Source organism: Sminthopsis crassicaudata, chromosome 6, assembly GCF_048593235.1.
Source record: "Sminthopsis crassicaudata isolate SCR6 chromosome 6, ASM4859323v1, whole genome shotgun sequence".
Taxonomy (NCBI): Eukaryota; Metazoa; Chordata; class Mammalia; order Dasyuromorphia; family Dasyuridae; genus Sminthopsis; species Sminthopsis crassicaudata.
In genome coordinates this window covers 67,262,592-67,283,220 of record NC_133622.1, presented here as the reverse complement: position 1 = coordinate 67,283,220, position 20,629 = coordinate 67,262,592, and the positions used below count along the sequence as shown (strand labels likewise).

Here is a 20,629-nt window from a genome sequence, read left to right as displayed (position 1 = left end):
GCCCGAATATATTTGAATGTTTTTTTCTTATTTCTTACAAAATTCTCTCTTTGATCTGGAGATTTAGAAATTCAGCAATCATATTCCTATATATTTTCCACAAAGCATCTCTTGAGGTGGTGACTGGTGGACTTTTTTCTATTTCTACCTTCTCCTTATTCTGTCACTCCAGGACAATTTTCTTGGATTATTTCTGGCATTATTGTGTCAGGATTCTTTTTTTTTTGGTCACAACTTTTAGGTAGTCCAATTATTCTTATATTTTCTTTTCTTGTTTTCTCCACATCTGCTATTTTCCTTATGTTTTACATTCTGTTAATATTTTTTTATTTTTTATATTGTTGTGTTATTTCTTGGTCTCTTATAGCTTCAATGGGTTCCTCTTGCCCAATTCTAATTTTCAAAGAGCTATTTTCATCTTTAAGACTTTGTATCTCCTTTTCTAGGTTGGATTTTTTTTTAACATAACCACCTTGTTTTTCTTGGATGATTTTTATTTTTTAATTTTTTTCCTTGATGTGTCTCATTTGATTTTTAATTTTTTTTCAGTTTTTCTATAATTCTCTCTGGACAGGGAGCCATTTCACATTATTCTTTGGGGTAGAAGAAGTTTTTTTTTTTACTTAAGTGTCCTCCTCTGAAAATAAACCTGGTCTTCCCTGTTTCCATAGTAAATTTCTATGGTTGGGTTCTTTCTTCTTTGCTGATTAATTTTCAAAATAAGAAATATTAATGTAAGTACCTCTAATCATGGGGTGGGTGGGTGGGTATGGTACCTCTGGCTTCACTTCAGCTCTCCCCCCTGACCTGAAACCCCAAACCAAGAGCTTCCCCTCCTGCAAGTGCTCGAAGCCAGCAATGTGTGCTGGTTCCTCCTTACCTAGGGCCATGTCTCTGTAGCACAGCTGGGCCTGGTGTTCCTAATTAATTGAAGTTCCCTCTGTTCTAGGTGTCAAATCCCTGATTCTAAAAGCAGTCCAGGAAGTGAAAGTCTCTGTGGTTCCTTCAGAAGCTCCAGCCACACCTAGATAGCCCAGGGGGTCCTCACTAAGTGTTTCTACAGATCTAGCCCAGAAGTGTTTGCTCTTCCGACAGGTTAATCCCTAGCCTGGGGTTTTCTAAAATTCTGGGATTGTGCCCACTCTGTCTTCTTTGGGTTTCAGCAGTCTGTGTTTGCCTAGAGGTGTAAATTTGTTCTGTTTGTAGGAAAATTGGGAAAGCTTGAAATTTATAGGCCTACTCCACCATCTTCCAGAGTCTTCCCATAACAATACTTGAAACTCAAATCTTATAAAAGTGAATATTAAAAATTATCTCTACATGGAATTCTATCTTTTCATGAATAAAATTATCCTTTAAAATGTATTAGCTACCATACTTTTGGTAATGTCCAAATAACTGAAGTTTTCCATCATCATTATCATCATGCCTAACAATTAGGGCTTTCCAGTGATAAAAAAAATAAAGCAAAAAGAGTTTCTTAAAGGATTTGGGATAGAAAAATAATTTTCTTTTTGGGCTAATATAATATATCACTACTAAAAGTACTAGTTAGCATGAAACACCAGTCTAAATACAATGCTTGTATTCACATCCTATTTCATGAGTATCATCCTATTTCAATATGCCATGTACAAATTGCTAAACCTTCAGAGTAGAGAGAAAGGTTTTCAACAATCTTATTAAATAGCAATGGTGCACTGGACAAGGATGTAGGTCCATTGTTATTACTACCTTATACTAATACTTTGATATGGTGAAAATAGCTTATTTGGTGATGAAGAGAAAAATCTTATTTTAATGTGGCTCAAATGAGGGATAAAAGCTCAAACACACAAGACAATTAAAACAGAAAAACCATAACCGACTTTCAGCTACAAGTAATAACTTCCCAGAACAGTATTACAATAGTCTTAACATCTATTTCTCTTTGGCACAGCTCTTTAAGGAATACACAAGAGGTCCCAATCAGTTACATGTCATTCCTGAAGGAGTGAACATTACTGCAACTGAACTACTAACCATGCCTGCAGTAAGTACTTTCCCAGTGAAGTCTTTTATTACCAGATTAAAGATAGACATACATCAGACATTAGATAGAGAAGGACTTGTAGCCAACGGAAAACCTCAGTACAGAACTTCAAGTTAAAGTCTGTAATAGTGCCACAGAAAGAATTCTCCGTTCTGTTCCCTGATAGTGGTCGTGCTTAGATTCTTAGGACACTGAGTCCATGCTCTATTTACTAAGTACCTGGCCTTGTGCAATGCATTGTGGGGTTATTCAAAAGGGGTTTAAGACATGGATGTTAGAAAGACATCCTGGATTTTAAAATGAGAAAGTCTCTTAACATGTAACTGGGAGAAAAATAAAACATTTTAAAAGATTATTAAATGAGCAGATGAGTTCACATGCCAGCTTTTCCTACCTGTGTAACTTTGAGCAAATCACTTTGTTCCTTTCAGATGAAGGAGTTGGGTCAGTTGGTCTCTTGAGGCTCTTTCCAGCTACAGTCAGACAAATCTGTGCTCCTATGAAACAAAGAGCACTTAAGACAAAATCTAGTTATGTACTTAATTATGTGGTTCTGTACAACCTTTAAATGTTGTAAGATACCTGAGGGACCATTCAAGAGAGGGAGAGGAGTGAAGAGTCAGGAAGTTTTCATTCTGAGAGAAGGATGTGAGGTAAGAAGATATTGGTCATGGAGAGTTTGAAGGAATTGCAGGACAGTTGGGAGAAAAATGGAGAGCTTCTTAGGTGAGATCAGATGTCTACTACATCAGATGTCTACAGATGTGAGAGTCATCTCCACAGAAGCAGCAGTGGAAACCACAGGTGGATATCACGGAGGGGGAAGAATGGAGAAACACTGGGCCCAAAGAGAAAACCTTTGTGGTAGTGGGGAAAAAAAAAAAAAAAGGAATCAGTGAATGACATGAGGAAGAAGTGATTGGAGAAGAATCGAATGTCAGATAATGAGACTAAAGAAGAACATGGTGTAAACACAGAAGTTCAAATGAAATCATGCCTGGGCAAGTCAGTTTGCCTCTGTTTGCCTCAGTTTTCTTCTAAACTGTAAATTCCTTGTAAATCATATAAAGCACTTAGTAAAGTGTCTGATAGGTAGTAAACACCATATAAATGCTAGGTATTACCCTTCTCAAAGAAACAGTTTAGGTTTAAAAACCCTTCTTCAAAAGGGAAATCCTACAAGCCTGCAATGACCACATAAAAATATCATGCACTGTTTTTATCTAGTTCTACCAGTAAACACTTGGTTTTCTTGATAATCCCGCAAGGCTGGTGGGCCATCTTTACTCTCCTAGAATGTTTTAGCAAAGCTGACAAAAAGAAAAAGTGATAAATCATTAGGGACCACAGCACAACAGGTATATTAATGCTCTGTTGGTGGAGCTGTGAAGTAGTCTAACCCTTCTGGAAAAGAATTTGAAATGATGAAACAAAAGTCATTAAGCCATTACCATACTTGGATCCATTGATCTCACTAGTGAGCATATATCCCAAGGAAGGAGACCAAAAACAGAAAGAAAAGCATTTTATGTGCCAGAATAGTCAGAGAAAAACATTTTGAGGTAAATAAACAAAACTAGAGTATATTTATTTTGCTTAAGGAATAGTTGATAAAGGAAACTAAAATTAAGGATATGCAAAACCATAATAGGTCCTTGAGACAGCTAGGATTTACATAGTGCTTTAATGTTTACCAAAATAAGTTAGATAATTTGATCTTCACAGCTCTATGAGGTAAGTGCTGTTATTATAGATGAGCTGGATCTATACCTTTAGTGTTGAAAGACAAGGATTTCCAGGACCTTACTTAATCCAGTCCACTTGCCTGTCCATGGCATCACCTCCTTGATGCCATGGTCATCTTCTAGAACACGGGACAAATAACAAGAAGAAAAAGATTTTAAAAGTGGTGACTAGGTATCCAAAAATTTTTTGTTTCAGCATTTCCCTTGAGATACCTAAGTACGCACTTTCTCCACCTTTTGAGGGACACTAAATTGTTTTGTTGTTATTCAGCCATTTCAGTTATGTCTGATTGTGACCCTAAAGTAGCTTAAAAGTGTGTGGCGTTTTCTTGGCAAAGATATTGGAAAGGTTTGCCATTTCCTTCTCCAGTGCATTTTATAACTTCAAAGTACTTTACATTATCTCAACTAAAATTCATAAAGCCTCTGAAAGGTAGATTGAGTATTATTATCCCTCATTTTATAGTAACAGAAAAAGATGCCCCAAAATTCCGATATTACCCCCTTGAGTGAAATGTCTTAATGTTTTGCCACTTATATGTTCTTGAAATGCAAACTCTAACCACTGGGTTTTGATTTTTTTTCTTTTTAAATAACAATTATAATGATAAAAAAAAAAAAAGTGGTTTAAAAGTGATATTGTCAGGATCCCAAATCCTTCCCCTTTCTTGCCGCTCATTATTTTTTTTTAGCTGAAAGATGGAGCATTGAGCATTAGGGCTGCTTTGATTCAGGGTGGGCCACTGTCCCTTGTAAGCAGGGAGCAGATAGTGAGTTGGCTTTCTCCCATAAGGTCTCCCATTTGAAAGAATGATTTTAAGAGGCCCATAAGATACCCAAAGTCAGTGTGGCACAGTGGAGAAAGTACCATATTTGCAGTCAGAGGATTAGAGTTTGAATTATTTACTGTGTCTGTAACCTAGAATCATTTACACTCCATAAAAAAGGTGGGGATTAGATGACTTCTAAGGCCCTTTCAAGTTTCAAAAGTGCAATCCTATGCTATATACATTAGAAGATATGGGGAAACATTTAGGGGAAAAATATAGAATATGGTAAACCACCTTAAATCTTGAGAGAGACAGAGACACAGAGACAAGTGTGAAGAGAGGAGAGAAAGAGAAGTAGACATCATTCATAATTTCGTTGGGATTTCAGGCTGGTTTGCAGTAATAGTAACATATTTTTCCCATCTTGTTAGGGAGGTGTCACCCTCCATGGCCTGAAGTATAACATTGCTGTTGGAGTGCTCTTCATATATTCTTGGCTGAAAGGTAAGAGTAGAATCGTTTTCTTAATTCCAGTAAACTCACAATATGTCCTGAGAATCTGTTATTCAACTCATCTCTAGTAAATAGTGCTCAGTGTAAGATATTATGGGTTGAGATGAACTAATGAACTGAGCTCTATGTCTACTTGGTAGGAGTGTGAGTCTTGTGTAAGGAAAATGAAGCCTGTGGATTCTGTTGTTGCTGTGTCATCAATTTACTGTTATTTTGGGAAGAATCTTAACCACTTGGAATTTTACCTTCCCGATTTGTGTAATGAGGAGAGACATATTATCCAAACCACAGAAATGAGCTTAATGTTAACTTTTAAATCAGAGTGTGAAATGCTTTTGTGAAAACTAAAAATTTCCCTCATTTTTGTAGTTTATCTACTTGATTAGTATTAAAAAAAAAAACCAATTCTGAAAAGAAAAAAGGTCCTTCTACAAAAATCAAAAGTGTGTCTATTTTAACTTTAGAGAATCTGCTACCCATCTCTTTGTGACTCTTTGATATCCTCTGGCTTAGTAAATCATTACTGTAAACCTGTTATTTTTAGTTGCTGTGCTTTAACATTTTTGTGTGATAGTATATGAGGTATTTTTAAAAATAATTTTGGGTGAGAACTGTTAAGAAATATTGCTAATGCTTTTTTATAAACTTTTGAGAACTGAAGTAAATAGAATTTGTACAGCTATTTTGTCCAGAACAAACCTTGAGTTAAGAAACAAAAAGAACAATAAACTGGTACTTTAATGGCTAGAGAAACATAAATAGGATTTTTAGGGCAATTGGTCTCAAATTTGTATTTGTTTTAAGTTTAGTAGCCTCACCTATTTGTACTACTATTCCTTAAATCTGTTTCTTCTCACAAAGAATTGTTAAATTGCTTGTATATGACGCTGAACCAAAGAGACTGCTTCTATATGGGACATACCTGCTCAGGGGAATCAATGTTTAAACTTTTTTAAGTATTCTGCAACAAAGACGTATAGTGAATGAACTCGCACATTGACTGAGTATACTAAATCTTTACCTCAGGATAATGAAATGCAAAGATAAAGGTAATAATTTTTTTTAAATGATATTTTTTTCAATATTTTTTCTTTTCACTGAAAAAAAAATCTAATTGAAAAAGTCCATTGTAATAAATAAATATGGTCAAGCAAAATAAATTCTCACATTGGCTATGTTCAAAAAACATGTTTCATTCTTAACCCTGAATCTATCACCTTTTTCCCAGAAGATAGGGTGTTAGCATCATCCTCTGGAATCTTAGGTGTTTATCTTACAATGTTATTATGGTACCACTTCTTGGTCTTGTTTTGCTCACTTCATTTTATTAGTTCATATGACTCTTCCTAAGTTTTTTCTGAAAGTCTCTCCTTTTTTTTAATCATTTCTTGTGGTACAGTGATATTCATATTCCATTACATTCATATGTCATAATTTGTTCAGCCATTCTCATGGGAATAATCTAAGAAACATTTTTTCATTGTGAAAACCCAAAATAAGCTTAAGTGTGGGCAAGGATAAAATAATGTAATTTGTCATATAATCAAAATCCAAACTTTTAATATCCAGACAAAAAGACTTATATGGTTACCTGAGGATAATGACCCACTGGGCTATAGTAGCCAAAACAATCTATGAAATGGTAGAAATAATCAGATAATCTATTGAACTGATATAGAAAAGATCTTATCCCCACATCAAACTGCTGGATGTTTATATCTGGAACATTGTATAGAATCATCTCTATTCAAAGGAAAATGCCAGAGTTATAGAAGAACTAAAGAAACACATCTAAAAGAAAAGAGAAGGAACTGCAATATAAGGGCAGGCTAAAATTAGCATTTTTCCATATGCAAGATGAAGCTAGATATTATTTTTTCAATAGTAATTTATTTTTCTCCCTTTCATTTCCCTTATTAGAAAAAAAGAAAAACAAAATCCTTATTAATAATATCCTAGGTAATTATGGAACTGTTTTACATGATTGTACATTTATAACCTATGTCAGATTACTTACCATTTCAGGAAGAGAGAAGGGGAGGGAGGAAAAATATAATCTGGAACTCAAAACTTAAAAAAAAAACATTTAAAATTGTTTTAACATGTAGTTGAAGGGGACAGCTAGGTTATGCAGTGCATAGAGCATCCACCCTGGAGTCAGAAGGACCCAAGTTCAAATCTGGCCTCAAACACTTAACACTTACTAGCTATATGACTCTAGGCAAGTCATTTAACCCCAGTTAGCTAGAAAAGGGAGGAAGGAAAGAGTGAAAGAGGGAGGAAAGAAAGAGAGAGGAAGAGACAGAGACACAGTGAGAGAAAGAAAAGAAACATGTAGTTGGGGGACATGCTGGCCCTAGAATCAGGAGGAGCAGAGTTCAAATCCGACCTCGGACATTTAACTTAAACTGTGTGATCCTGTATTTGATCATGATTGCCTCAACAAAACATGTAATTGGGGGGGAAATAAAACATTTTTTAAAACATGCTAGTCAATCAAAACAAATTCCCATATCAGCCATATCCAAAAATGGATGTTTCAAGATAAAGGAGATATGATACTAACTTATAAAAATCATTAATTTTGTAGATAGTATAAAGATTAACAGTCACCCTAATTTAAAAGATACTTCTTAAAGCCTAAAAAACATAAAAAGAAACATTACACTTACTCTTAGTTTTATGGACCCCATAGTCTCATGTGAGTTTTTACTTGCACCATTGTTAATCAGGACCCATTCACACTTTATCAGGTGTGATTATTATCCACATCCTCTACCCACTGTGCTTGGTGGCTTCTTCTAGGACTTCAAGTTTTGGTGGCCATTTATCAGTTCTCTCTTCCTCTTGCTAAATGCCTAGGACATCTCCCTCTGCAGTCATTAATAGCACTTGCACACGCTTTCTATGGAGGATCTTAATTGATGAGGCACACTGGAACATCTCTGCTGACTGGTCTTCCCATTATTTCTGGGTTCACTCAGTTCAATTCTTCTGATAAGGTTTTCCAGGATTCCCAGCTTATGTATCATTTTTGGGAAGATATCAATGTTAAAACATATGGGCAAGGAATGAGTCTTATTTTCCTAATGTAATCTTGTGCAGGACTCTCTAATTCCTATTCTGTTGTGGGCCTACTTTATGCTTCAACTGCAGTATCTATTCAAGGTATAAGAATTGATAAACTAAATGGGCTAACTTTGTCATAATCAATACCACCTTATACCAGGGCTTCTTACACTTTTTCCACTTACAACAACCTTTCATTGCCTAAAAATGTTTTACATGACTTAGGATATAGGTATATACAAATCAAACTTTACTGATAATCACAATTTTATGACCCTGTCATTCAATCATGACATCCCATATGGAGTCATGTAGTTTAAGATTATATATTATAGAGTATATTAGATAGGAAACATATAGAACTCTTTACCCCATGCAGTTACAGAGGCTGAAAAATAAAAGCTAAATGAGCATTTAGTTGAATCAACTAAGACTCTGTAATGGAAACTGGCAATCTTTTAGGTATAACTCTCAGAGAAATACTGTGCTGGGATGGACTGTATCCCGAGTGACTGTTCACTTATGTCCAGGGACCCTTGTCTCTTTCCACAAAAATATTTGTGAGTAAAACAGCAACCAAGGTAAGAAATAAGGTAGCAGAAATGACTTATTTCCTACCACACAGGAATCTTCAAAGTATTGGTGTAAATATATTAAAATCACTGCGCCAGCAGTTAGCTGCCAAATAGTCCAAGTTGCTAATTTATAGGGTTTCCATCTTGGTCCTTAAATTCTACTTTTCCTTCTGTCCCCCACAGCACTGTGGTATTTGCAGAGATGGTTTCTTTCCTCTTGTGAAACATTGGTCAGAAAGAAAATCCAAACTCAGCTGGGTGATGTGGATTTGCAGTGGTAGATAACTGTAGTTTGAATAATTTGCTTCTTCAGAAGAAAAAAACTTTTTTTTTTCTTTCAGTTTTCAGACTCTTTGTTTTTCTGTCCAAGTGAAGGCTGACAGTTTGCCTAAAAAGAATTTGATAAAATATATAATGAATGCAGGTTCCCATCATATCTTACCCAAAGCCCTTAAAACATTTTCCTGTACACTGCCTTGTTTCTTCTGACATTACTAAATGTTACCTATTTGAACTAAGCATAAGATAACCCAATATTACTAGAATTCTTGGTTTTTCTTCTTGTAATAGAGCACTATCTGTGAGCAAAACTTGGATGCTATATAGGACTGTCTAGTTGCAACCAGGGCAAATACCTGAAAACACCCCTGGGGTTCTCTCTGCTTTCTTTCCTGGTCATCCAAAGCAGAGAACCCCTCCCCCCAAAAAAACTGACCACATCTAAACAGTTGCTCTGCATTCCCAGTCTCCTCCATCCATCTATTCCAAACCATAAATGGGAGATTGATCCTAGAAGCCTAAAAGCTAAATGGAGTATAGAGCTGAGGATGAAAAGCAACTGCTAAAACACATCATTTTGGTTACAGAGTTTCTCTGAGGATTCTGCACTGTAATAGGTGGTTTCTAGATGGTGAAGAAACAGCTGTTTTATCTCATTTTAATCACTATCAGTCAACTCCAAAGTGAACAGATATCTGAGAAAGCAGGTAAAGTTTGAAGGAACTCTGGTTACCAAGTCAGCTGCATTCTCCAGGCGCTATTTAAGTCAGCACCACTCTAGACATGATCTTCTCACAGACACTAACAAAATTCACAGAAAATTGACAGAAATTCAAATTTTATTCTCTAGATCAATGTTCTTTTCTCTATATGAGCAAAAGATAGCAATACTTGGGGATCTGTACCATTTGAGGCAGAGTTACAATCATACAAAACAGTTTACTTGCAGGAAATAAAAACTCTGCATCACTTACCCTAATTCCCCAAGTCAGCAGGTAAGTGGAAATGTGTTACTGTAATCCAAACTTAGGGTTATTAATAATTTGTGAATCTTTTGCCAGATGGCCTGACGTTATTAGTATATCTCTTGCTGCAACCTGAGAATATTCACAAATATTTGTAGCGTGGCTATGAAGAGAACTGCCTTTACAAAAACATCTAGTGTTAACTTTGAATTATCATATAATAGATTAGAAATGGAGTTAAATGTTTATCATAATATGATTTCATTTTACATTTTGATATTCTTTCAAGAGCATGTGAGTACAGTAAAGAACAGAGGCATAGTTGGATGAAGTGCTTCTAAAACAGCAAGGAAACAATCACATTCCTGAAGTGGTCAAATACATTTTCCAAAAACACAAATAAAGTAAACCCATAGGCATTTTTGTTGTGTTCAGTTCAACAGACTGATATAATTCAATTAACAAGGGAAAAAAAAAAAAAACTTGCAGCAAAGGATTCTTAAACTTTATATTAACAACCAATCTACTTTTAAATATATATTTATCAAAGGCTGGGAGACCAAGCATGAACTATCTTTGTACCCTGCTGGCACCAAGTTCCAGATGAGACCAGATAACAAAAGAAAGTAAGAGAAGCTGAGGAGTAACGAGAAGTGGAGAGGGCAGGCAATCTGGATGTTTACTTTTTATGGCCTGTCATTTAAATAATCCATTTTCAATTTAAATTATTAAAGTTTGGAGGGCTAAAACTTGGACCCTGAAATTCAAAGGACTTTTGAGTTCTTTACCATGTAACGAAGGCCACAATGGCAGCCCTCTCAACTGAGAACCATCAGAGTTGTTTGCATGAGGGAAGGAGCATGCTGCTTAGTTGTAAGTACCCTGGTCTGAAGAACACATAGGGAATCCAGAACTTACATTCCTTATCACTGGCAGCTCACTGACCAGCATTAAACTGGGATAGTAGAGAGTATGTCCACATTAGAAAATAAGCAAATAGCAAAACCTTTCAAAGTGTATGAAGTTGGTGGATAGAGAACATAGTCACTCCAGGATGGACTAAATGGTATGGAGACATGGTCCCCAAGAACACTGGGCAAGAGGTGACTGAAACTGTTCACTGAAAATAAGCAGCAAAATGATCCAAAATGTATTAAGTCTGATCATTCTCCATGTTATTCCTAAAGGAGAAGGTCATTTTTACTATCGTGGTCAAGTTGAAGATTCAGCAACTGCAGAGATTTCCAGGTCACAGGTATGTAAAATTCACTACATGTTCAACTGCTGCAGTCTTTGCTAAAGTTGTACAATTTATAAAGATGATGCTTAATTGGACAAGAAGAAACTGACACTAAATGATTTTAAATGCATAGCTTTTAGAATTGAAACCAGTGAAATAAAATTTAATTTTGGAAACTTTTTAACTTCATTAGGCAGTCACTTTTCTGTTTCCATACAATAACCCTGGAACAAAATCTAGACTAGGGCTGGCTTTGATGTGCTTACCAAAGCTCCTTGCACTTAAAAAACAAAACAAACAAATAAAAAAAAAAAACTTACTGGTATCTGACCACTGTGTTACCAGTTTGTCTCAGACTGAAGTCCCATAGGATGTAGTCAAGATTGAAGAGTAGCAAGATGATGTACCATGAGTTCAGATCATTCCCAACATCTCCAAAAAAGATCTAGGAAATGAACCAGACCAAATTCTGATCAGGAAACCTAAGTCATTTTTCCAGCCCAAGTCAGTATGGAGTCAGAACACAGCCAGTATTGGGTACAGAAGGACCTGCAGAAGGAAGCTCCGTGTCAGAGGAAGAATAGGTCCCAGATCCAGCAAAGAAGGGCCTAAAACTTGAGCATGGGTATAAAAACAGGTACAACTGGCAGCTCCGTTGCTTATTAATCTGGTTTCAGGTCCAGGACTAACTGAAGGAGGATATGGTATAAGTAGGAATGACATTCATTTGCAGGATTACTTGCAGACCTAGGTTGCATATTGTCTCAAATTCTGGAATACAGTACGTATCATGAAACACCAGCAGCAACAGCTTAGATGTCCATTCCCTTCAGAAGTATGCAGAGTCTAATCCTAACATAAGATCAAAGTAAGGAAATAGGCTAAAAGAATGAGCAAACACAAAAAGAATCCCATTCTAAAAAGCTATTATATCAGAGACAAGACACAAGTCTAGAAGCTTAAAATTGGATATAGCTTCAACCAGAACTTCTCAAAGAGATGAAGTAAGTTTTTAAAAAGTTCTAAATCTGTTAAAGAAATAAGCTATGGACGAATAATTTGGAAAGGAAATTAATAGCTTGGCATTCTGGTATAAAACCTTGCCCAAACTACAAATGCCTTAAAAATCAGAATGAACCAAATAAAAGCTGTTCCTCGGACACGTGCAATATACGCCTATATTCTGATTGCTTTCATCTGTTATCCTCCATGCCTGGAATGCTCTCCCTTCTCATGTCAGTCTCCTGATTTCCTTCAAATATTAACTAAAGTCCCACTTTCAATAGAAAGCCTTTCAGTTCATTTTAGTGCTTTCTGAAATGAACATTAATTTAACCTAGTTTAATCTTTTTGATAAGTAGTCTTTTGCATTTTGTCTCCCAATTAGAGTTCCTTAAAAGCAGGGACTATTTTCCTTTTCTTTGAATCACCAATACTTAGCACAATGCCAGGCTGGTAGTAGATAACAAATTCGAGACTGACCAAAAATAATGAAAACAAATTTAAGAATGAAAAAAGAACTAAGACAATATAAGGTATCTTAGCAAAAACTGATTATGTAAAAGATAATTTAAAAAAACAGAATACCTGAAAGCCATAATACCTCCCCTCCCCCATTCAAAATATCACAAAAGAGAACTGGAAGTAGAATCCATCAATCCCCACTTGGAACCCCAAAATAATAAATCCTAGGAATATCTTCGTAGCCAGAATCCAATTTCTAGGTCAATGAAAAAGACAACTTCGAAAGACTTAGGTACTGCATTGCATTCCAAACATTGTAGTGACCAAACATGGTTCAACAGGATTCACCTATGTTTTGTTTATTTATGTATGTTTGTAATAAGAGTTTTTCTTTATGTCTTTTTCTGGGGAGGGAAAGGAGATTTATGCTAATTGGAAAAAGATTTAAACAAAAATTAAGTTGAAAGCCAAGCTCTGGAAAACCAGTGCCTTTATTGGCCACAAAAACATTTCACAAGTTCAAGGTTTTTAGTAGTATTGGGTGCTTTAAGACTGGCTTGCACATTTGAGAGGTTGCTCATTCTGATAACTGTTTCTTACCTGTTTGCCAGCTTCCCACTTCTACAGGAAGCAGATAGGGATGCAAACAGGGAACTTTTAACCCTTCCTAGATGATAATCTGGACTTCTGACCCTTGCCTATTTCTGATTTCATCTTTCCAAGTTGCCTATGGTTTTAAACTGTTTGTTTAAACAAGAGTTACTGGTGGAGTGGGATGAAGTGACTAGAGTGCTGGGCAGAGAGCCAGAAAGATTCAAGTTCCAATGTGGCCTTGAACACTTATAACTGAGTGACCCTAGCCAAGTCAGTTAATCTTTGCTTCCTCAGTTTTAAGATAGGGACAGGAGCACCTCCCTCCCAGATCTGTGGAGAGAAAAAAATGAGATTTGTGTAGAGTGCTTATAGAGTAATGCCTGGATGTGACAATAGATTACTTAATAATTACTTGGTCTCTTCCTCCATTCCTCCTTATCGGGTTCATTGAAAAGGGATTTCAGTGTTTTCCCTTTCCCGGAAGAAATCAAGAATAGTTGATAGAGGGCTGGCCTCAATACCTTCAGAGACATGTCAAATTCTGTCTCTGGCTGTGGGCAAATCACTGAATATGTGGTCTCTATTGATTCTAAATTACAAAGGAGCTCCCAATTAAGGTTGGTGGGAAGGGTATCCACCATAGGAGTTTCCCATGTGGTTGAAATTAAGATCCAAATCCAAGTTATCCAAGCTAATCTTTTTCCAATAAACCTTATTTCTGAATTACTTTTCACTCAGCTAGAAAATTTCAGAATGAATAAGATGCCACTTTGTAGCTGTAGTTTCATAGTGGCAAAAAGCATACACCTAGTCCTTAGAACTGAGTAATGGAAATGTCAATGATGGAAGAAAATAGCTTGTGTTTTAATTCAGGTATGGCAGTGGATTCGTCACAGAGCTAAATTAGAAGATGATGAGAGAATGGTGGTGTCAAGGAGTCTCGTTCACAACTTAGTTAAGGAAACGAAGAATGAACTACAAGACTTTTACTGTCAATCTGAAAGGTCAGTCTTACACATTGAAATTTGTCAAGTCCATTGATCTCAAATGTAAGAAAAGGCAACTCACTGATTTTATGCATCTTTCAAAGAAAGCACAATACCCTACCTTTCTGTCTCTTTCCAGAGCAAAACAGCTGCTGCACACTGCAACTGAAATATTCCTGGAAATTGTTCAGAAAAGAGATTTCCCTGAATTCATCACAACCTACTTAAACCTGGACCATACTTTCCTGGTATCATCTTCCTACAATCATAGCTTTCATTCCACAGCTGTAGTTGCTATTCATAGTACAGTGCAAACCAAATCTAGGCTGTGAAGAACCAGTGTTTGACAAAGCCAGCAAGTCATCACTGATACAGAGGAATTCTTCCCTCACTATTTGAAATAGTAAACTTTTCCCCACTTTTTTACTTTCACCTCTGGCTTGTACCAATAGGTACTTTTAAAATGTTTGAGTCACCTACCCTAAAATAAAATCTAACCCTCTCCTGAACCTGTTTAGTAGGGGCTTAGGGTTTTTTTTTTTTTTAAAGATTAGGTGAAACAGTAATGGCTGAATTGTAAAGGAAAATAGTCTAAGTACATAGATCAGTAATCCATGTAGGTTAAAATATTGACTTTCAGAAACTTCACCAGTTCCCAGCAATAAAACTTAAACGATTCAGTATGGATTCAAACTATTTTTTTCCCTTTTGCTTTCCTGAACCCAATTTCTCATTGCTCCCACCCCATCCTAAAATGTCATGTCATTCTAAATACATGAATGAACCAAATGTGATGAATTAATTACCACCCCTCAAAGCAAAGTGATACACATAGGATTTAAATTACTATGTTTTAGGGATAGTGTCTGAATGTAAAATGAAGGAAGTCAAGGTTCTCAGACCCTAAACAATTTATGCACTTTATCAAGTAAACCTGAAAGAGAATATAAGATTTATTCAATTGTTCCAGTAAAGATTGAGTTGGATTACAATATACACATTAGGAATTTATCTCTTAAAGGGTGGTATCTGCAGTAAGAGTTATGAGTAGTCATGGTCATTCTAAGACAATCTACAGCCATTTTTACAGTCAAGACAATAGATGAATTTCAATTCAATATACAATAGAGTTTAAACATAATTCACACACCCCACCCCCCCATCATATGGCTGGTGCCTCCTCAAGCACCTCATCTGCGGCAGAGGTAGCACACCAGTTCTCACAACATGGAGAACTTAAGTTGCCAGAGGAGAAGTTTTTTCTTTTTTCTTTTTTTTTTCTTTTTTTTTCTTTTTTTAAACAATAATACATTGCCATCTTTCAAGATGTTCCTGAGACTGGGCCAGGTAATAAAATAAAAACAAAAAATGGGATTCGGTTTGTACTTTTTATACCATTAACATGTGGTTTGTAAGTACTTAATAATGGACTAGGAAAAAGTTGTTTTTTAGCCCAACAGACAGTTCGACAAGAATTAGGTCAAAGTCTTCCTGAAAAATCCCTCCTCAGAACTGACTTTCTATAAACTAAAAGTACCACAAAAATGTCAAGTGTATATACAGTCTATTCATTTTTACTCAACCTTGTTATTTGCTCAGATACTGCAAAGGCCATTAATGAGAGACTGTGGAGCCCAAGGCTAGTTCTCATTGTTTCATAGGTTTAGCATATTAAGGCTCATTTTCTCAATCAAAACCATTTACATAGCAGGCTTCAGTTTTCCCTTAATTAAGATTGGTGAATTAAGTTCACAGTACCACTAGCTGCCACCCCAGCCTTTGTTGAGATAAGATTATAATTCCAAGCAGTACTACTTTTGCATCTGGGGATTTCCCTGACACCAGCACTTAGTATATACTACATAAAGCTTCCGTTTGCACCAGCATTAACATATCAATGTTATAACTGTACAACACATTACATTACCTCTGATTTGCACCTGTGTCTGTCTCCATCTGTGTATATTCACAGAAGCCCAATACCTATTAGTTGAAATATTCACACAACTGTTTTTCAAAACATTTTATTGCATCATATTTGGTACCTTATGTTTGACAACAAAAAGGAAATTACATCTGTAACTGCAGGAATAAGAAGCTGGTCTGTTATTGAAAAAAAATCTTGGGCCCTTTAAAAGTTACAAAGTCTTGGGCTTGCCTGAAACAACTGAGCAAGAAATATATTCTTAGAAATGTAGGGCTTCAAGTATTACAAACCTGTGACACTGTGGAAAAATTCCAGAGGTATCTAAACTGCAGCACTTTTTTTATTTTTTCTGCATAACGTGAACAAGGCCTGCTGAGGTTTTTAACTATTAGTCTCTTGATCAGTCATAGAATGGTAGTAAGGAGTTCTGCTCTTTACCTTCAAGCCATGGTGGTTCTCTTTTCACTTTGGGGTGAAAAATTCAGACTTCCTTTTTAATTAGTTGGTGCCACATCACAGTGCATTTGGTTCTTGCATTACAGTTTTTATTAAGTTTGGCCAAAACAATGCTGAAAGGCTTGCCCCAGGACAGCAATGTTAACTTTTTTTTTTTTTTTCAAGTTTTTAATTAAAACTGAGATTGTTCTAACTGGTTCCTTCAGTTAAAAAACTGTGGTACAAGAACACCAAACTGATCATGTACAGTGAATTTTGGAGACACAACAAGCTTTTGAACACCCTATGTTTCTTAATAATTCTGCTTGGTATCTATTTGTCCCATTCGCTACAACATCAAGCATCTGTTGTAGATGTATCTGTAATTAGTGATTCACATTGCATACTTCCTATGGTCAGATCAACCCCATATCAAAACCAGTCAGATGCTAAAGCCCCAACAACTCTTTGTGCTCAGTGAAAGAATCCAGTGCTAAAACAGCATTTATGCTGTCTGAGATATAGTAATCTCACAAGACAAATTTAAAGTAATATTTCTGCCACACACCTGCTTTGTTAGCTGTAACAGCCTCCAGATTTCATATAAATTAGTTTAAAAACATGGGTGGGTAGGTAGGTATAGGATAAGGTATTTTTTTCTCTCAATTTTAGCAGCTTTTAATTTTTAAGAAACTGAACCTATATCCTGTAATATGTTAGATATTTTATATATATACTTTTTCAGCAGGATAAAAAAAAAAACATAAAACACTATTTGAAGGCTAAACGTTGACTCCTTCCATTCTGTGTAAGTTAGAGCAATGCAGCAGGTGCGTGACAAAAATATTATACACTAGATATGGTCCAAAGTCGTTTCATTCGCTTAAGGGGCTCAAATTTCGTTGGCCAGTTCTTCAGTTTCTGCAGAACTATCTCCATTTATCGTGATCTTGGTATCTTCCTCATACCCAGGAGGCATGAAAGCCAGAGCGTAGGGGAAAAGCTTATGGCAATTTGCTCGATAAGTTTCAGCAGCTTCTTTACAGTCTCCAAGGCTCCCATCACACAAGGCTCCCAAAGCCTCCATGCATGTCTAAGAGAGAAGGGGAAAGGGGTAATTTACAATGTAAAAACACAAAGTTTCTTTTTTGTATTTATGAAATGCTTCATTAAATTAACATATTTCCAGAATCACTGCAAAAAGGATGCACATTAAGAAAAAGTACACTTAATCCCTCACCCAGCAGCATTCCAGAGTTACAAAACATTCCAAAATTCTTTGATTAGAGCTAAAATTAATGCAAAATTTTGAGTCTAGTATCTTTCCATGCCTTTCTCATGTCAACTAATGCACTTTTTTACTGGAGTTACTTGGAACTGCAATACTAAAGTTTAACAAAGCCAACTACTTTTTAAACATTCAACATTTTACCCAAATAAAATGAAAACAAAAATTCGCTTTTTAATATAAAATATTAACTTTTAAAAAGATACGACTTTCCAAAAGTACTATATAACAAAATCAAACCAACACGTGGATATTACAAAGCAGTCATTTATTATAGAGTCCTCATTTCACAAGCGGCAAAATTCACTACTCACAAATCAAACCTCAAAGGATAACCTATTTATACTGATTTGCATTTTCTAATCTTTTCCTACTTTAAAAGATGGCAAGATCAGTTTTGTTCCTTCTCCTTCCTATGGAAATGTCTAAAGTTTACGGTTTTGTTACAAGGAAGCCCAACTAATCTATAACACTGGATTTCAAAATGTAGGGTTTTTTATGCCCTAGTAGTATTTTCAGTCACAGATGCCCAAGCTTAATCTTATTTTCTTAAACATTACTTTGTACTTTAGCCTTTTCTTAAATGACCTCTCTCTGTGTAGGCTTTTTAACTTTGGCTGGGTCCTAACCTTAACCTTAACCTTAGTCTACAAAATTTCCCCCCCACATTATTACAGCAATTTAATTATTAAAACCAGAATTGCTTCCCTCTCTACCAATCTCCTCTTAAATAAAACAAAAATTCTTCAGTGATTCTATAAACTCTCTAAGCACGTTTCTCTGTAAACTGAGAAGCCTTAGCTATAATGAAATGGAAACTCAGTCGCACTTTATTTTGTCACATGATACATGACAGTCTTTGAACTTGTGAACACATGATAAATGTGGAAAATTAACAATAAGGCTTAATATACTCTGCCTAGTCTTTCTTATACATGTCACTTTAAAAAAATGTGTCAATAATGGCTCTTACTCAATAAAGGAAGAATATAAACACTGCAATTCAATTATTTGTGAAATTGAAAGATATTTTCACCTACAAAATGGGTACTTCTGAATTGGTGAAGACAGAACATGGTCTACAAAAATAAAGTGGTAAGCAAGATTAATCACACAACTGCTAAAAGTTCTTTATCCTTCACATATTTAACAAAAAATTCAACAAATGAAAATGTATAAACAACAGGATTCATTCAAAAAGAAAAGAACATTCTTTAGAGAGCTTTAAAGAGAATGAAAAATCTTTACCTGGAGGTTCCTATTAGTTAGTGATTCATCAAGTGTTGTTGCCAACTCTACTGCTCGCTTCTGACTAGAGGGATCCAAATAATATACCATTTTGGCAGCTAAATGAGGCAAAAAAAAAAGAAACTTAGCATTTTATCATGTGAAAACTATCTTTCAACTCCCACAACTAAATGACCCAGAATATTACAGTAATAATAGAAAAACAAAAGCTAGGTCATAGTAATAAATACTATTTTTAAAAATTTTTATTTAGTCATCTTATGATTATTTAAGAAGTAAAAATTGTCTGTCAAAATATAAAAGCTGGAGGCAGCTAGGTGATGCAGTGGATGGAGCACCAGCCCTGAAGTCTGGACCCAAGTTCAAATCTGGTCTCAGACGCTTAACACTTCCTAGCTGTGTGACCTTGGGCAAGTCACTTAACCCCAACTGCCTCAGAAATATAAATATATACATAAAAGCTGATAGCTCAACTGGATACTAAAATACACAAAGGCAAACAAAAATCTTTTCAACCAAGGACACCAAGAAAGCCAAAGATTCAAATAGTGCTCCAGCACTTTAGAACCAATGGGCAAGATTCAGAGATAGCTCTAAGTGCACAAAGACCCTTGCCCTACACTGCCTCAGCTGTGACTGTCAGCACCATTGTCGGGAACCTTCCCTGCTACTAGAACCTAATAAGAAAGGGTAAGAATCCATGTATACAAAAATAAATGGACTTAAGCACTGCAACAAAAAGCTTTAACTTAATATGGGCTGTGGTCAAATGTACATTAATACTTGATTATTTTAAGCATCTGACCTCAAAAACTTAGAATCCCGTTGCTTGGAAAGTTGTAAATCTGTAGAGAAATTTGGTTAGGAATCATTCAAAAAGGTCTATTCCTATTAGATGAAGCCTCTCCCTATATCCCTCAACTAGATAGTCAGCCCACAAACTTACAAACTCACAGGTAGCAATGGGTCTAAATAAGAATGAAAATGATTTAAATTTACCTGATAACCTGTGTGGCAATGAATCAGAGTTCCTCTTTAGGAAAGTTTCATTAAAGTTCTTTGGGTTGGTTGCTCCAAAAAGCCGGTTCATCTCTTGTTTTAATACTGTCCTCACTGCATCGGGCAGGTCTTTGCTTTCAGACCCTGCTAAGCAAACAAACAAGGGTTCTCTGAGAGGTGCAAACTGGGGGACAGTCTGTAGGGATGATACTGAATGGTGCTAATGGAACACAGTTTGATCTGAAGAATAAATATTTAGTGAGATTTACTTACTGTGAGGATCTATGATTCTGTCTGAGTGGCAACTCCCTCCACCAAGCAATCTGCCTAAAATTTACAACCATAAGGAGCTTGTCTTAGATTCCCAGAGAGCTTGGCTAAGTGTCTGTGCAGCCCAGACCACAATATCAGGCAATGCCCTGCCTGAAATTCTCCCCAATGTTACTTTTCCTTCTGTATGCATTTAGGAAAGCTTAGAAAACAGGCTCCCAAAACTAGAA

The 20,629-nt window shown here is 35.9% G+C and overlaps 2 protein-coding genes across 12 annotated transcripts in view; one reads left to right on the top strand and one right to left on the bottom strand.

Moving 5' to 3' along the window:
* LOC141545529 (malate synthase-like) overlaps positions 1–20,629 on the top strand; it is a 102,268-nt gene that overhangs the window by 45,675 nt on the left and 35,964 nt on the right. For 5 of the 8 annotated variants that reach the window (XM_074272616.1, XM_074272621.1, XM_074272622.1 and 2 more), the window contains 5 exons: positions 1,940–2,032; positions 4,979–5,051; positions 11,136–11,203; positions 14,120–14,250; positions 14,372–14,912. In XM_074272616.1, coding sequence (XP_074128717.1) covers positions 1,940–2,032; positions 4,979–5,051; positions 11,136–11,203; positions 14,120–14,250; positions 14,372–14,564 — 558 coding nt within the window. In that variant the 3' untranslated portion in view covers positions 14,565–14,912. Of the gene's footprint in view, positions 1–1,939; positions 2,033–4,978; positions 5,052–5,921; positions 9,474–11,135; positions 11,204–14,119; positions 14,251–14,371; positions 14,913–20,629 lie in introns of those variants that run through there. The other 3 variants (XM_074272623.1, XM_074272617.1, XM_074272624.1) reach the window with 2 other exon arrangements.
* The window catches only part of NAA15 (N-alpha-acetyltransferase 15, NatA auxiliary subunit), an 84,452-nt gene continuing 80,063 nt past the window's right edge, over positions 16,241–20,629 (bottom strand). For 3 of the 4 annotated variants that reach the window (XM_074272612.1, XM_074272614.1, XM_074272615.1), the window contains exons 18-20: positions 20,130–20,276; positions 19,131–19,228; positions 16,241–17,687 (exon numbers count right to left, since the gene is read on the bottom strand). In XM_074272612.1, the coding sequence (XP_074128713.1) occupies positions 17,487–17,687; positions 19,131–19,228; positions 20,130–20,276 (446 nt within the window). In that variant the 3' untranslated portion in view covers positions 16,241–17,486. The remainder of the gene's footprint in view (positions 17,688–19,130; positions 19,229–20,129; positions 20,277–20,629) is intronic. The other variant, XM_074272613.1, reaches the window with a different exon arrangement.